Source organism: Salvia splendens, chromosome 6 (assembly GCF_004379255.2).
Source record: "Salvia splendens isolate huo1 chromosome 6, SspV2, whole genome shotgun sequence".
NCBI lineage: Eukaryota > Viridiplantae > Streptophyta > Magnoliopsida > Lamiales > Lamiaceae > Salvia > Salvia splendens.
Window position 1 is genome coordinate 31,421,306 of NC_056037.1, and position 18,386 is coordinate 31,439,691.

Sequence of the window (18,386 nt, forward strand, 5' to 3'; positions counted from 1 at the left end):
GCTGCAAACCACGATCTTAGTTCGAATGTATAAATAGAACTTAGATCAGATAGACCAAGGTTAAGCTCTCTAGATTCTGAATCTCATATAGCAAATCAGTATTGTAATCTGTAAGCTAGATCAAGCAATACAAATTTGCCCTCTATTCTTCCCGTGGACGTAGATTTACCTCAGTAAATCGAACCACGTAATTTTCAGTGTTGTGATCTTCATTTATTACTTGCATTTATTCCCATCAAAAATTCGCTAAATCATCAGGTATAATAATCATTAGGAACATTGATTCATAGTTATTGTGTTTAATTTGGGGATTACAAGGATGGAGTAGGGAGGATATCACGGCAAGATGTTTTGATGTTCAATTGCTTTTCGCGTTAGCATATTTTGATGTTTTCAACATTGTGTAGATTTTGAAGTGTTTTATATCGCGTGTTTATTATCTAATTAAAATGTAAATAAATAAGGTTATAAATATAGGATTGTATTCAATGTCGAACTAATTTTAAAAACCGAACTAGAGATCAAATCTCATCCATCCGTTTTTATAATCTAGCGGTCATATTAAAATCTACCAAATATCATTATTTTATTAGCTGAAGGGTTGTTAAGTAATTCCCGCTGTATTGTGTTTCCATAAATCATGTCACGCATATTTGGAACAAATCTTCAGTATCTTTATTTTGAAATTCACGATTAATTTTGCGTTTTCTACTTATGAATTAAGCATTCATCGTCTGAATTCTTTCATTGTTTTTCATCATCTAATTCTCCTTTCATCGACAAAAATCTATTTCGATCGTTCGAAGTCTATTTTCGACGTCATTCCGTGGAGGATTCAAGCGCCTCCCACATCAATGGAAAATCCCTACTTCCGCGATCTTCTTCTTCTGTACCTTCATCAAATCATGCCAATTTAACTCTGAAATCAAGCTTGAGAATATGCTTCTGAATCTTGTCGTGATATACACCGATCTGGTGAATTATTTGTAGTTGATATACCACTTCCATGTCCCATGGAGAATTCAAGGTCATCGCTGATCAGATCAGGCCGGACCTGCTCAAGATCATCGTTGATCAAATCGGACTTGCTCGAAGGTCATCGCAGGAATTACACATGTTTTGTAACTCCATATCGCGAAATCAGATCGGGCAGTGACTCGAGGTCAGTCCCGGGATGAAATTCACCCGCAACTCGACCCCAATGTAGTGTGCCACCTCCGCCGCTGCTACACTGCCGTCATTCAGTCACTTCATCTTATAATCACTGTACTTCATCTCATAATGAAATAACTTCACCCGAGAAGTGGAAACATTTTGGTTAAATGAACCAATTATGAATAGTCCAAAATAAATAGCTTCATCTTATGATAAAATTTCTTCCTCTTTTAACAAAATAACTTCATCTTAAAATGTAATTAATTCACGGTATATAGCTAAAATGAACCAAATTTGAACTATCAAACAAATCGAAACTCATATCTTGAAAACCACCGAGAAATCAGAACTCGCCACAAAATACACTAAAAATGAATCGAAATTAGAAATTAATTATGCACTCACTTCATTTTATAATCACATTGCTTCATCTTATAATGAAATAACTTCACCCGAGAAATGAAAATATTTCGATTAAAATGAACAAAATTTGAACGGTCCAAAACAAATAACTTCATCTTGTGATATAATATCTTCATCTTATAATCACGTTGCTTCATCTTATAATGGAATAACTTCACTCGAGAACTGAAAATAACTTATAATATTGTATTATGACTAAATAGCCCCTGGGATGAAGTAAATTGCTCTTAGGATGAATTGCGGAAATTATTTGTGCAATATCTCATCTCATCCATCAAAACTTAGATCAAAGGGCTATATTTTAGTCTCTAGTTCTACACTAAAGATGTGACTTGCAGATAATGGGACCCTATAAATATAATATGTGGTCTCTATGAACAGGCCATTTGGCGGCATTTTCGACTATAGATCAGTCGGCTGTGAGTTCATTTCACCTCTTAAATCATTAATTTCATATTATTTATAGATTATATGGCATTTTTTACTAACGTTTCTTACTTACAAAACAACCCTCACAAATCACAACTCATTTATTTCATTAATTATTTATTAATCCCACCTTTTAATCTTTTTTCGTTTCTTTATGTTAATTTATTTATCCAAACATAATAATATATGAAATTCTTTAAAATTCTAAAATTACATTTATTGAAAGCCATGAAATACATAATTGGAATTATAAAATTATATTTTGTTAGAAGTGATAAACTAAGCATCTAAATTGTTATCACTCATTGATGTGTCCAAAGTCTTCCAAATGTGTTCGATTAAATCTTGTTGGAATACGTAGTGGGTGTTGTTGGAATACGTAGTGGGTGGCGGAAATGTGTTCGATTAAATCTTAGTTGTAGTTAGTGGCAGACATGGATTTTTATACTGGAAGATCCAAAACTACAAATTATTATATTAACTATTATTGCATATTTTTAATGTCGACAACTTTAGAAACAATCTAACGCATTATGGAGTTGCAAGAGACATATATAATGACAATGTCGATGTTGAAAATTACTCCATCCGTTCCATAATAATAGAGTCATTTTGTCATTTTGGTACGTTCCATAGTAATACAGTCATTTCCCTTTTTAGTAAAAGTCAACACATTTTTACACACCTACTTTACTCTCTCTTACTTTTTACTCTCTTTATCTCTCTACCTTTTTCATTTTCCACTTTATTTTCCTTTTACTTAACTCACTTAACATAATTTTTCTTAATCTCCGTGTTGAAAAGAAACGCATCCATTACTATGAAAAGGAGGCCGTACAATTTTTAAATTAAAGATCATTACTTTATGATCTTATAATAACAATATTTACACAAATAATGAAAAAATAAACAAAAATTATAGTGTGAGAAAATAAAAAAGTATTACAATTAATTACTACTACCTAGCTAATGAATTAACTAAAAAATGAGAAAATTAAAAACCACATCAATGAATTAAACTAGTTACAAAGGCTAGAAATCAACAAAAGCTAATACAATAAGTTAGTAGAAGGAAATTGAGCAAAGCCAACAATGGGGATTGGGGATCGCACTCAGGATCATGTGGTTACAAGTCAGCATGCAAGCCCAGCTAAGCTAGCTAATTTTATGGCTGAGTACTGTATAATTACACTATATATAGGAATAATACAAATTGGTGGGGATTCCAAGGGACCCCACGGCGCCGTGTAGGTCCGCCCCTGGTTGTAGTGGTGGAGCTTGACGAGTTGGATGTTACTTTGTCAAACCAATTAAGCATGTTTGGTCCTTTGTCTTCAATAATCACGTTACATGAAGCTGACAAACACTTCCCGGAACCACATTCACCTCAGACCTTTAATGATGGCAAAACGTGCTTGTATAACTCTAAATGATCTTTCCAAATCTTTTTGGACAACCTCTTGCTTCTATTTTTATAAGACGAATGGGCAAAAGAAATATAGCCTATTTATATGGGACGGTGAAGCATCTTGTAATCATCCGAAAGTCTAAAAGAGAGATTTCGGAAAAAAGAGGCTCAATTCTCAGGCCTTTTGACTTCCCATGAGGATACTACTATATGAATTATGGTAAGTACTAGTAGAAACCCCAATGCCAAAGAATGTCTAGGGTTTGAATTAAAAATTGCAAATCAAGAATCTCATTTCAATAGAGTGTGTATAACTAACGCAGTCAATGTTTTAAAAACCGGACCGACAAGCGAATCAGCGTCGTTACTGGTTCACTGATTCAACCGGTTCACTGGTCGAACCATTGATTGAACCGGAATACTGTTTATATATATATATATATATATATATATATATATATATATTTATTTATTTAGTAGTAAATAATAAAATTTAATTAAATGTTTTATCAATAAATATTATAGTATTATACATTTAATAGTATTATTATAGAAAACAAGTCTTGTACTAGTATATTAGAATATTTAATGACGTTAAGTTTAAATACAATAATAAATTATAATACACAATATTAAAAACTAGTATTAAACTCTATGTATAATTATAAACTCCTATATTTTAAAATATTAGTGATTGTAAAAGTATAATTAAAATATAAGAAATATATTATAATTAATAATTTTTTAAAAGAATATAAAATTAAAATGAATTATTAGTTTAGGTGGAAAAAATTTCAGATTTAATGTATAAGTATAATTAATGTTCATAATATTTTAAAAGGACCCTGTCATTGAGTAGTAGGTATTTACAGATAATGTCATGTGTTAAGTCCCAGCAAGAACAAGCCTTCTCATATATCCATGGCGGGGAGAATGAGCGCAGTCGTTAAATGTGTCGCGTCGCCGTCTGCTGAGAAAACTGGTAACTGATTCATCTCGTTCTTAATGTGCTTTTTCCTCACGTTCTCATGTATCTATGGAGTAATTTTTTGTTGTGTAGTTACATGATATTTAGGTTGTTCAGACGTAATTTGATATGCTGACCGTCGATGCTACTTTTAATGAAGCTTACAAGTCAAATGTGGCACCGAATGAAACCTAGCTAAACTTCAAGCTGGCTATCTCTTTCCCGAGGTCTGTTCAGAACTATAGTTTTTTGTCTAATTGTAAATCTGTTTGGTAATTCTTGTATTATCTGGTGCGGTTTTAGTTTATCGGACTGTGCTTCATTTCTATACTGACATTAGCAAGTATTGCTTTCCTAAATCCTAATTTGGTTTTCCTAGAAGTTTATTTAGAATCCTTGAAATCTTCGGAAGGTTCTACGGAAATGCATAAAATGTCCCCTATTTAAACTGGAAAAAATGTCTTATCCCAAGTCTATCTTTAATTTTCGGGTCATTATTTATTTCCAGTCCCGAAAGTATTTGTGGCTACTCCAATTTCAGATACAGATTGTCAAACATTATGTGAAACAAATAATTGATGTGTGTGGCTCTGTTACACACAGGGGAGATTCCATTTTTTTCTAGAGAATTAATGGAATTCCATTTTAATGAAGGAGATTAGATTTATTCTGAATGGGGGAGTGACGCACAAGGGTTATGCGTCACACTGGTAAGCATTCCCGCCTGTCACTCGGGTTCGATCCCCGGCAATGGCGCATTTTTACAAATTATTTATTAGAGTATAGTCACCGCTATTATAATAAGCATTATTTTATTTTTTTCTAGAGAATTAATGGAATTCCATTTTAATGAAGGAGATTAGATTTATTCTGAATGGGGGAGTGACGCACAAGGGTTATGCGTCACACTGGTAAGCATTCCCGCCTGTCACTCGGGTTCGATCCCCGGCAATGGCGCATTTTTACAAATTATTTATTAGAGTATAGTCACCGCTATTATAATAAGCATTATTTTATTTTCTTATAATAGTGGGTAGAACATTCATTAATCAATATTGCAGCAAGGACTTTTGGAAATTATTTTATTTTATTTTCTTATAACATAAAGACTTGGATTATTTAATTAATAGTATATAATATTATGCCATGTATTTTATATAAGTGTAATGTATAAGTGAATAAAGTTTTGATTTTTATGTTAAGTGAATAAAGTTTTGATTTTTATGTTATTATACAATTAACGGCATAAACAATAGTAATTTTTAAGATATTCGAAAATAAACTTAATATAAATGCGCCGTTGCCAGGGATTGAACCCGGGTCACCCGGGTGACAGGCTGGAATGCTTATCAGTGTGACGCATAAGGGTTATGTGTCATTAGGGTAAGACGCATAATACTTATGCGTCTTTGAACGACGCATAACCCTTGTGCGTCGTTAACCAACGACGCATAAGGGTTGTGCGTCGTTCAATAATAACGACGCATAACCCTTGTGCGTCACTCCCCCATTCGGAATAAATCTAATCTCCTTCATTAAAATGGAATTCCATTAGTTCTCTAGAACAAAAATAGAATTGTTCCGTTACACACATATATATGCCCATAAGTTGCTGCATTCTGTTAGTGCTTTCAGTATTACAGGCTACAGCCTTTTTTTTATAAATATATATGTACTAGTAAGTTTTTATTTATGCAGTAATGTGGTGGTTTCCTTTTGTTCTGGATTAAGAACCCTCTGACATTTGTTATTCTATACTCTATATTGTATCTATCAATCTGTAATAACTGGATCAAAAGAATGCAATTTTGTTATTAGATAGCAAGGCGAAGAAATGCACACATTGCTAAAAATCCAGACGCTAAACTTATCAGCCTTGGAATCGGTGACACAACTGAACCAATTCCAGAAGTCATTACCTCTGCAATGTCAAAGGTATTATTTTCTGAGCCTCATCAATAATTCATAGTTTTTCTGTTCTATGGGGGTAAGTTTGACGTGTCCATTGAGCATCTGCATCACCATATCCTGCTTCTGGGCATGAAACGTCACTCTTATATAGGTGCCACCGTGTGCGCATGAACTGTTACTCTGGGCAGTAAATTTAAGTCGAGATTTATGTAATCTTGTATATTCTCCTTATGTGCGTTTGCAGCAGTGGAAATTATGGTCCCTGGTCCCACTCCTACTGGCTGTACTTGTGTAACAAGTATAATCCAAATTTGTTAGACTGGGACATTGTAGTTTCTACATAGATAGCATTTATGTTTTCGTACTCTTTTATCTTGTTGATTGTTGATGCTGTTTCCTGGATTATGATGACCTTTGTTCTCATATCAGAGATCAGAAGTGCTGTCAACGGTCTCTGGTTACAGTGGCTATGGAGCAGAACAAGGTGAACAGGTAGTAATCTTCACATCTTCCTGCTTTGTGCCTGTGTTTTCTTTCGCCCTCTTTTCCTTCACCAATGTTGCGTTTTCTTTCTTTTCAACCTGAGTGTCCATTGATGTTTCTGGCTTCCATTATTCAACATATGAAACAAAGGCACTCACTTTTATAACTTTATTCTTAACAGAAATTGAGAGCTGCCATTGCCTCAACGTATTATGCAGGCCTTGGCATCGAAGAGAATGATATATTTGTATCTGATGGAGCGAAAAGTGACATATCTCGCCTCCAGGTTAGCTTTTTTTCGCTTCTCTTGCGGGCATAGGGGTATTTGTTACTGGATATAGCTTGTTGGTTGCTAAATTTTTTTTCTTCTTTTTCTGGTAGGTCCTTTTTGGTTCTAATGTGACGATGGCTGTTCAAGACCCATCTTACCCGGTAAAATATCTTACGCCCTTATTTATAAGAGTACAGTTATTAATTTATGTATTAAAATATACTCCTGCAAGAGTAATTAGTCTTCCTGCATGAATGTTTAAACTTGAAGTGTCAGGGTCATAATATTTTGATGTTGCCGTCTTGTGTCCTGTTATTTGGTTTAACATTGTTAACATCAGACTCACCTTACACCTTATAAATTAAAAACTCAGCATGATGAGTTAGCATATGCACATGCTGAATAACATCTTGCCTCCTTTTGTTAATTGTGCTACTGCGAATGAACTGTCAAAACTGTTAGTAGCATGATAATCTGTTGGCTGCTGTTCCACAAATAACTTTTACCTTATTATCTCGTCCTTTATTGGAATTTTATACAAAATTGCCTCTGTATGTAGGCTTATGTGGATTCAAGCGTTATACTGGGTCAGACTGGTCTGTTTGAGAACGATGTGGAAAAGTATGCCAATATTGGATATATGCGGTGCACACCAGAAAATGGGTTTTTTCCTGATATATCCACTGTTCGTCGGACAGATATCATCTTCTTTTGTTCTCAGAATAACCCGACTGGTTCTGCTGCATCAAGAGAGCAACTAACCAAGCTTGTTCAGTTTGCTAAAGAAAATGGTGTTCTATCATAGTCTATGATTCTGCTTATGCTATGTATGTCTCAGATGATAGTCCGAGATTCATTTTTGAGATTCCTGGAGCCAAGGAGGTTCGTGCCATATCTGAATTTTCTAGTCCATTATCTGTGTTATTGTCTCTTGTTTTGTGTGATATTCCTCAGGTCCAGGAATTCTTTTTACAGTAAACTCTAATCATGGTATTCTCATCGTAAATATGCAGCATTCTTTGTCAGCTATTCGAATATTACATAAAGGACGAATGCCTTCTTGTGCATTTGCTAGTCCACTCATGAAGATAGTTCTTTTCTTCTCAAGTTGGTTATTTCTGTTGATTGATGTGCCAAATATGATTGAAAGATTTTAGCACTTATTTTCAAGAAGCATGAATCACATTTACTTCTTTATAATGGTTGCAGGTTGCACTTGAAGTTTCTTCCTTCTCCAAGTATGCAGGGTTCACTGGAGTTCGTCTTGGTTGGACAGCAATTCCGAAAGAGCTCCATTATTCTGATGGTTTTCCAGTGGCCAAGGACTTCAACCGCATAGTGTGTACTTGTTTCAATGGTGCATCTAACATTGCTCAAGCTGGTGGTCTGGCATGTGTTTCACCTGAAGGCATTAAGGTAGTAATTCCTTTTCGGTTTGCCTACAAAGTTAAAATACCTTAAGCTACAAAACATCAAACTCAAGAAAGCTTAAAGATGAGTGAAAAGGGCAACAACAGTAAGGCTAAAATGATGCTTGGAGTAATGAGCACTGATCTGTCATGTGCCAGGCAATGCATGAGGTTGTTGGTTTCTACAAGGAAAACACAGCTATCATCGTCGACACATTCAATTCGCTCGGGTTTAAGGTTTATGGAGGCAAAAATGCACCATATGTTTGGGTCCACTTTCCTGGCCGTAGCTCGTGGGATGTGTTCAGTGAGATCCTAGAGAAGACTCATGTCGTCACCACCCCTGGAAGTGGTTTCGGACCTGGGGGTGAAGGGTTCGTCCGAGTCAGTGCTTTTGGGCACAGGGAGAATGTTATCGAAGCCTGTAGATGATTCAAGGATCTTTAAAGCATCCACAGTGGTTATAGCCCAGCCATAGCCTAGCCACAAACTCCTCCTGCCACATCATCAATACTAAAAATCCTCCTGCCACATCAGAAATAGCCCAGCCATATTATAAATAGTCCAGCCACATCAATAGCCACATAACTAATAACACAATATACGAAATTTAATTTACGAGACATATACGGGAAACATTAATAATACTATTTTAATTTTTAAAAAAAGTATAATAAATTAAAAAAAGTACAAAATTTTAAAAAAGTACATTAATAAAAAAAAATATATTAAAAATCGCAAAAAGTACATTACTTAAAAAAAATATCACTCGCCGGCTCCGTCGTCGCCGTCGCCACCGCCACCGCCGCCTCCGTCACCGCCGCCTCCGCTGCCACCGCCGCTGCCGCCTCCACGCAGATCGTCATTCATGCTCTCGAGCAATGTGAAGAGAAATCTCTTCTCCTGGGGGTCCGTCGCCGCTCGCCATTCGGCTAACGTCTTCACCATCATCTGGCGCGTTTGTTGACGCGCGAAGTACTTGAGATCCTCTGTAGACTGGCGGTCAAAGGGGGATGCCGAATGGACCTTCTGGGAACCCCCCGATGACCCCCCCTCGCCTCCCGTTGCGCCCGCTTTTGCCCAGCGGGGCGAGGTCGGCGGTCGAACGAACGAGGCAGGGGAGCACCTGGTCCGTCTCGGGGAGGTCGTGGGAACCACCGCTGCTGCCGTTGAAATGCCCGGTATAGTTCAATCGTTGCTTCTTCGGCCAGCCAGCGTCGACACCTACTCGGAATTTCTCGGAGTCGTTCAGCACAAGATAGCAGTTCCAGTAGGTGAAGTCCTTATACAACCCGGGCTGGGGGAAGGCTTTCTCCGCTATCCTCCTGCAGTCGTCCTCCTTTTGGCCACTACTCTGCATGCGGAGGGCGTTGGCGTACAAACTCGAAAATCGGGAGACGGCAGTCCTGATTCGGTTCCACGCCTTCCGGCAATCCTCCCCGTTGTGTGGCCTCCCCTCCGGGCAAAATAGCTGGTAGGCTGCTGCTACTACCTTGCCCCATACGTTGACGATCCTCTGGTTATTAGAAACAAGAGGATCGTCGCAAACACTCACCCACGCCTTTGACAGCGCAACGTTCTCCTCGTCCGTCCACCTTCTCCGTACCGTGGGGTCATCCCCACCCGGCTACGACGACTCCCCGATCTTCTTTCCCTTGCCCTTCTTCTTTGGGGCGCCACTACCATGCACTGCTCCCCTCATTTGAACGGGAGTTTCCGGAACTCCGAGACTATCAAACCCCAAATCCGACAATGCAAAATCATCAAAACCGCTCGGCGTGAACTGCGCATCCGTTGGGGTCGATGTGTGCGACGAAGCAGTCAAAAAATCAAAACTGGGGCGATAAACGTCCCCCCGCTTCACCTGCGTCGCCGGTACGCCCCCCGGCGTCCCCTGCGTCGCCGAACCTCCCCCGGGTATCATCTGCATATTGGGTGCCCACCCCGGCATCATCTGCATATTGGGTGCCCAACCCCGCATCACCGGGAACTCCCCCGGCAGACTCCCTCCGGTCGGCATCCCGGGTAGCATCTGCTGCCACGGGTACATGTTGTAGTACCCGGGCATCTGATTCCATCCGCCTCCAACGGGGATTGGGGGAGTTTGAGAACCGCTCGTCCCTGAACTAGGCTCGTTGTTCAGATCCATTTCTCGATGTTGATCTTGTACATAAATTAAGATAGAGAGAGTACTCGTTAATACAAGTGGTGCGAATGAAAATGAAGTGCAAATCGCGTATATATAGTTTTCGAAAATTAAAAATAAAAAATCCGCTGGGCTATGCGCTGGGCGATCCGGGCGCTGCAATGGAGCCGAGCGGATCGCTCAGCGCATAGCCCAGCGGATTTTGACCGCCTAGCGCTAGGCGAAATTGATTTCCGGAAAATCGCTCGGCGGTTTTCGGATCCTCCAATGGTTCGCCTAGCGACCGCCTAGCGCCGACGCTCGGCTAGGCGGTGCGCTAGGCGCCATTGTGGATGCTCTTACAAGTAAACCTGAGGCTCCTCGGACGAATTCTTCTAGGATCAATCGGATTATGTATGTCACCAGTCTTTGTAATGCTTGATATGCACTTGGTGACTTTTGGATTCTACCTTGTTAATTAAATTTTTTACTATTTTGAAACTAATGTGTTTAGTATTTTATCTAATAAAAAAGTACATGGGAAATTTAAGGATTCTTATTTTCTGGTTTTTCTTAGGTATTTTTTTCTCCGATTTTAAAATTCTTATATTTTAAAATATTTTATATAATCCCTCTGTTCCATAGTAGTAGAGTCATTTTGCCATTTTGGTACATTCCATAATAATTGAGTCATTTCTTTTTTTTAATAAAAGTCAACACATTTCTTCTCATTTACTTTACTTTCTCCTACTTTATTCTCTCTTCATCTCTCTACTTTTTTCATTTTTTACTTTATTCTTCGTTTACCTAACCCACTTAATACATAAATCTCGTGCCGAAAAGAAACCCCTCAACTACTATGAAACGGAGGGAGTAGTATATTTTATTAAAATAGAATACTCCATTAATATTAATTAATAATAAAAATAATAATAATTATTATTATTAATTTATTAAGCAAATTTAAGAATTGTTTCTTTCCCTTCCTAGTTACTCCATTTACTACATTAATTATTGAATTGGTTGTAGTGTGGTGTGCAATTTATGAATCCATGGTTGAGCCAATAGTAATCACCTATTTTGTCTCCTACAACATTCTCAGCTACACCAATAATAAATTGACACGTGGACAATATTACTTTATTGCTATTATAAACTTAAGCTCACCTAAACATGAAGTAGTTGATAAGAAAATTGCGGTGGAGAAAAAAATAATCCATGAACGAATCCGAACTTGTATTCATTCCATCTCCCTCGCTGAGCCACCTCATCCCCACCGTGGAGACGGCCAAGCTCCTCCTCCTCCGCGACAGCCGCCTCTCCGCCACCGTACTCCTCCCCCCTCCCATCTTCGCAATCGACACCAATGCTGAAACCTACGTAAAAACCACCTCTTCAAACCCTACATTTTCCTCACGACTTAAATTCATCCGCCTCCCCCACATTCAACACTCAAACAAACATTTCTTCGAGCATTACAACGTCCAAATCCCCAACGTCCGTCAAGAAATCTCCAACCTCCTCACCAAAGACCAAAATCCCCGCCTCGCCGCCATCGTGCTCGACATCTTCTGCGCGGGGCTCATCTCCGTCGCCGCCGAATTCAACCTGCCGGCATACCTTTTCTTCACCGGCGGCGCCATCTGCCTCGGCGCGTACCAACACCTCGTCTCGCTGAGATTCGACCGTGACGAAGACGTCACGAGGTACAAAAATGCGGAGGTAGACTTGCCGGTGCCCTACTTTTCGCTTCCGGTTCCGGCAAAAGTCTTGCCGGCGGTGACTGTGGATGAGGCCTTCTCCCCGGAGATCTTCTTGAGCCATTTCAAGATGTTTTCTGAGATTAATGGTGTTTTGATCAATACGTTTTACGACATGGAACCCTACGCAGTTGAGTCGCTCTTGACCGATGATAAGACGCCCGAGATTTATCCGGTCGGGCCAGTTTTGAAGGTGGAAAGCAATTGGTTTGACGAAGATGACGATGTGAAGAAATGGCTTGACGATCAGCCGGAAAATTCAGTTGTTTTCTTGTGTTTCGGAACCCTCGGTATATTTGGTGAAGAACAAGTGAGGGAAATTGCCAAGGGTTTGGAGAATAGTGGGAGTCGTTTCTTGTGGTCGTTGCGGAAGAGTTACAATCCCAAAATAGAGATAGAAAGATCCGAATATTTCGAGGGCTTCTCGGAGAGGACTAAAGGGTTTGGGAGAGTGATGGAGTGGGCCCCGCAGGCGGCCGTGCTGGCGCATCCTGCGGTGGGAGGGTTTGTGTCGCACTGTGGGTGGAACTCGACTCTCGAGAGCGTGTGGTTTGGGGTGCCCATGGCTACTTTTCCGATGCACGCGGAGCAGCAGCTGAATGCATTTTATCTGGTCAAGGAGTTGGGGATGGCAGAGGCGATTACGTTGGATTATCAAATGGATTTCACGGGAGAGAAGCCGCCTGAGAGTGTGGGGTGGGAGGTGATCGCGGAGGCGATAAGGCGGCTGATGACGGAGGAGGGAGGGAGTGGGGTGAGGAGGAAGGTGGAGGAGATGGGGAAGAAGGCGAGGGAAGCTTTGGTGGAAGGTGGATCTTCTTACAATGCTCTAACTCTTTTTATTCAGGATGTTATGAGAAATATAGATTGATTGTGTATTTGATTTTCTTGTATTTTGAATATAAAGTTTGGTATTGTTAGAAGATTAACTAGAGTTTTGATATTAGATGTATGTTTTTGTAAATAGTTGCAATAATAATATAGTGATAAAATTTTCTAAAACAAGCTACTCATCCACCACCAACGCCAACTCACGGAGTCACGGTCTCCATGATTAGATGCACAAAAGTTTTAGTATATATATGGTTTCAATGAAATGTAATTCAGTTGACACTGTCATGGTATGTTCTTTAATTTATACTATTACTCATTTTGAAATTAATTTTCTCTTATTTATCTACTATTATCTCTTTAGCTCAGTTTCGTGATGCTCATGTCGTAGTTATTTCTGGTGTCGTTGAAACGAAAAATATGTTAACGATTGTTAACATTAGTTTGGGCCTCAGTATCAAAATCTTAGGTCCACCAATGGATAAAATGTACTATTAAATCTAGAAAAAATATACTCTCAAATCGGGGTGGGACCATGTCAACTGTTTAAAAATTTATTTAACTCAAAAAGTTATTTTTAATTTTGAATGATAGAAGAAAGAATTCAACAAAAAAAAAGAAGAATGAATGAAAATTGTTTCTAAGTTAATCATTTTTAGTAGGGTTGATAATACTTCATTTTCAGAAATTTTACTCACTATTTGGCATATTAACTGTATATTTTGGCCCAACAACTGTAAGCCCATATTGTATTCTCAAATTTATCCCAACGGCTACTTACGGAGTCGCCTCAAATTCAAAACTCTCTCAGTTCTTCTTTTATGCTTCTCATACTAGTGCACAACGCTCCATCTCCACCCTCTTTCGCTTTTTGCTTCATTAATTCTCTCCCACACACACACTTATGTATGTAGAGAGGTTCATAACTGTAAAAGTATTAAATCATACTGCAAAAAATGGATGAGCATCACTGCATCAGGATATTTCGAGTAAGTTGTTTTCCGTTTCGTCATCAGAAAATCGAGATTCGATCGGGTCCTTTAATGGCGAAGAATTTTACGAGAAAATCGAGGCACCGAAGTTTGTAGACTTCACTGTGCCCGATCACTACAGTCTACAGGCCCGATGATCGTTATTGGTTTTGCCTCCGCGTGGGTCAGTCTCCTCTTCCGGATTTCGTCTCTTTTCTCTACTTTTCGAATTCCGTTTTTTTTGTTTCTCAATTAGAGCGTTTCCTTGTTTACATAGATTCGTTTTAGATGGATGCGATTTGTTTCTGCTATTGATAGTTTTGCCTGATCTCGACATTTGGATGTAGAAGAATGAACAGGAGAGTGTTTTTTTCCTCAGTTTACTGCAAATTTGTGAATTACGAGCTCACTCATTGTATTGTTCACTGAATTGGAATCAGAAATGGGGGATTTTACGATCTCTTTCAGTTAATCGGGTGAAGGATATATTTTCGAAGATTTAGGAATTCTTTTTGTCTAATTATGATGGAGCATAATAATCCAATGGCAGTCAGTTTTTTGTTCTGAAAAGAAATTTAGGCTCCGCTGATTATTATTAGATTAGATCTTTCAAGCTATATGTCTATTCTTCTATAGATGTGTCAGAATTTTAATTTCCCTGTGAAATTGATCTTCATTTTCTGGATAACATCCTGAAAATCTTCATATAGTAGAGTTTAAGAAGAGGAAGGCTGATTTGTGTTTCAGGATGAGATCATAAGCATGAGGAAGAAATGGACTCTGAAGCAATATACAACAATTTTGTTCTTCAGGCTAGTCATCAAATCATTGATTTCACTACTCGATTGCCTCTGGATTACTGAATCTTTATTGCACTGCTAAATCAACACAGGTAATGGCAGCCAGGAGTCCCAATGTAAGGCTTCGGAAAGCACTTGATATAAATGCTTGAAGGTACTACATTTTAGAATGATTTCTCAGATATAGTATGTCGTTATCTTGCTCCTTGAGATGACTACAATATCTTGAACTATGTTTTCCAGAACACCTATCAAATGCCCACTTTCAGCTCCCCCTGAATCTTCCAAGCCAAGAAGCCGCCTTTCTACACCGGTGACAAAGACGAAACCAGTTGCTGCAAAGTATATTCCGACTCCAACGAACAAAAATAGCACATCAGATCAAAGTTCGTTTCGAAGTGTTCAGCATCCAAAGCCTATCAATGCCGAAGTTCCAAAAAGTCAAATAGTGGCAAAGGCTTTGTTTTTTCGCTCTCCGAAGAAGGCCATTAAGGTAAAGACATCTGTTGAACTGCGTACACCTGTCTCAAAATTATGCCAAGGGATGAACAGGCTTGAGATTTCGAGTCAGAGAAAGCGCGTGTCTTGGGCTATTCTAATTTCGAGCTACTCATCAAAGAAGTTGAGTAATAGTTCATTGAGGAGACATTTGAGCAGTCAGAAGTTGCAACGTAAGCCTAAAAAACCTCTTCAAACTTGCAAAGTTCAAGATGCTAAATCTGAAAGATCGATTAGAACTAAGATCCAAGGACAGCTATCTCAGCAGCAGGAGACTGAGAAATTGCTGGGAAGCAATGCGACACACATAGCATAAAGAAGAAAGAAAGTTGACATTAGAAAACAGTTAGCTACAAAAGTCGTTGAAGAGTCTGGACTTCGAGAATCTAGACATGAAGAAGCATGTACGTGTTCAACAGTGCCGCCAGTGACACAATGCTTGGATTCAGTCCCACTAGATTGCTCAAAAGGGGAAGTTAGCCTTTTAGTCTTAGAAGGAAGAGATGATTCACGATCCGAAGTTACAAAAGCTCAGGAGAGTAATGGTAATAATGGAAACAATTCTTCTGAAGGGGGACAGAGCGGACTTGACTCTGAGGATGGAGATGATAAAGAAAACACTGCAGCCTCTGATGAGAACAGGTTCGAAACTCTATAAACATGTTGAAAACATACTTCCAGTAATTTTTGAACCTGTTGAAGTAATACTAATCAGTAACGTATCGTATGCAGGATACCAAACAGCATTTTGAAGCAAAATGGAAGAAAAATATTTGGAGTGCACGAGAAATGTGATAAAGTTAGAAAAAAGGTCCATTATTTGGAACTATGTTGTTTACATTTCTTGTGTACCGTGTTTGTGATTGCAATATACTCCCTATTGATTGCATAGGGTACTCAACCACAGGATACTCTGAAAGAGAGTTTGTGTGGTCCAGTGACTAAGCTGAAGAAACCAAAGGCCACGAATCCTAAACCATTTAGACTAAGAACTGATGTAAGGATCATCAGTAGATAGCACCTGAACTTTTGCAACAGCAATCATAAATCTAATAACATTGTAATTTCAGGAGAGAGGAATCCTCAATGAAACCATCTTGGATAGAAGAGTCGAGTCGTCCACCCCCTGGCTAGCTAATGTGAAAATGTGAGCACCCCATGTGGGAAGTTGAAGCAGAAAAATTTAAGTGATATTCAAATAAGCATTCTTCTTTCATGTGAGACTTCTGTGCATATGGTGTAGTAGTGAAGAATGCAGGGGAAGAAGCTGACAGAGTGGAACTTTTGCAGAATGGGAGCATGGCAGTAGCTTTTAAGGCTCCAAAAATGCAGCAGAGGTCAAAGTCAGCAGCTTCGATGAAACCAGAAAGTAATAAATCTAAGAGCATCCATCCGCAGCAGGATGCTCTTCCGACGGCGGAGCCGTGTCGTCGGCGCGGTGAGCGACGTGCTCTCGGCACGGCGCTGCGAGTGATGGATGGACACGTGGCGCTTTCTGGTTGGGTGGTGACGCCCAATCGCCCCCCACGACTGGGTCCCGCCTAATCGTTGTAAAGTATATATTTTAATTTTTTTTAAAAATTTCAAAAAATCCAAAAAATCAGATTTAAATAAAAAAATGTTTTCCCAATTTCCTATAAAATATATCCATTTTTTCCCATTATTATTTTTTTTTCATTTTTTAATCCCAAAATTCACATTTTCATCTATAAGTATCCCCATTTCATCCTAAAAAATCTCATTTTCTCTCAAATTCTCACTCTCTCCCTTGTAATCATGTTCGGCGAATACTCCAGAGCCGGATGGAACCACGATTGGTTCGGCAGTTTGTCATCCGCCTCGCCTGAGATGAATTTCTCGCCCCCTCCTTCCTACCCAAGACTCGGGTATTCCGGGTGGCTACCGACCTTACCCGGTGGACATGCAAAATGCCCCCGATGGGCAATACGGGTGGACACCCGAGTACGACTCAACACAACCGTTGTGCCAACTTCTGGAGGGCAACACCCGCAATTCCAGCAGTTGCGGTGTTTGTAGCCGTGGCGGTGACCCCAACATCGGCACTCCGAACACTCCGCCCGAGATGGGAAGATGTTCGAGGCATAGGTCACGGTGTCCCAAGATCCGGCGGTCGGCACGAACCAAACCGGGGGAAGTTCTGGGGCCGAATGGTGATATCTACAATGCCAGCCGACTTGAGGGAACGGTGGAGCGCAATGAGAGTATGTTGCGCAACACCGGCGGATCTAGGGGGGCTAAATATCGCTTATAATCGAGTCGGAAATAGCAAAATCGCCCCTCTGTGCATAAAAAAAAAGAGTTTTCAATAAATGTTGTATTAAAGTTAGCAAGAGGTCCAATGATCAAGCCTCATTAAGAGCATTTTTTCTTCTTTTAACCTTTCTTTGTTTTATCAATTCATATAATTTCTTATTACCAAATCAAACCATTGAAATACTTTATGAATCTATATTTTTATTAGTTTACACATATAATTCTATTATACTATTCATTTTTTAGTTAAATATTTTTTAAGTTATACTCCATCCGTCCCCAAAGAGTATGAACTTTGGGTTCAACACGAGTTTAATAAATAAGGGAAAAAGTAAGAGAGAGATGGAGAAAGGGTAGTGAAATAATGTTAGTGGAGAGTGGGGTCCACATTATTATAATGGTAGTATAAGTGTTAATGGTAATGGTGTAAGTTGTAAATAAAATGATGTGTAGGGGTAGTATGTTTGAATTTTTTAAAATTAAAAAGTTCACACTCTTTAGAAACGGACGAAAAATGAAATAGTTCATACTCTTTGAGGACGGAGGGAGTATTATTATTATAAAATACGTATTTTATGTAATTTTTATTGCCATCTTATTAATTGTATATCAAAATAAATATTTGAAATATTTATGGAGTTTAAATATTGCTATTTAATGTAGTATTACTT

The 18,386-nt window shown here is 38.9% G+C and overlaps 1 protein-coding gene and 2 pseudogenes across 1 annotated transcript; all 3 read left to right on the forward strand.

The window, feature by feature from the left end:
• Positions 1-3,099: 3,099 nt before the first annotated feature.
• On the forward strand, positions 3,100-9,004 carry LOC121809111 (annotated as a pseudogene).
• Positions 9,005-11,577: 2,573 nt separating this feature from the next.
• On the forward strand, positions 11,578-13,343 carry LOC121810051 (UDP-glucose flavonoid 3-O-glucosyltransferase 6-like). The gene has a single exon (XM_042210944.1). The coding sequence runs from the start codon at positions 11,800-11,802 to the stop codon at positions 13,210-13,212; it is 1,413 nt and encodes a 470-aa protein (XP_042066878.1). The 5' UTR covers positions 11,578-11,799; the 3' UTR covers positions 13,213-13,343.
• A 793-nt stretch (positions 13,344-14,136) lies between these two features.
• LOC121809112 lies at positions 14,137-17,839 on the forward strand (annotated as a pseudogene).
• Positions 17,840-18,386: the final 547 nt, after the last annotated feature.

What these genes read in the sequence shown, in the direction of transcription:
- LOC121810051 (XM_042210944.1), top strand. Translation starts at nt 11,800, where the DNA reads ATGAACGAATCCGAACTTGTATTCATTCCATCTCCCTCGCTGAGCCAC.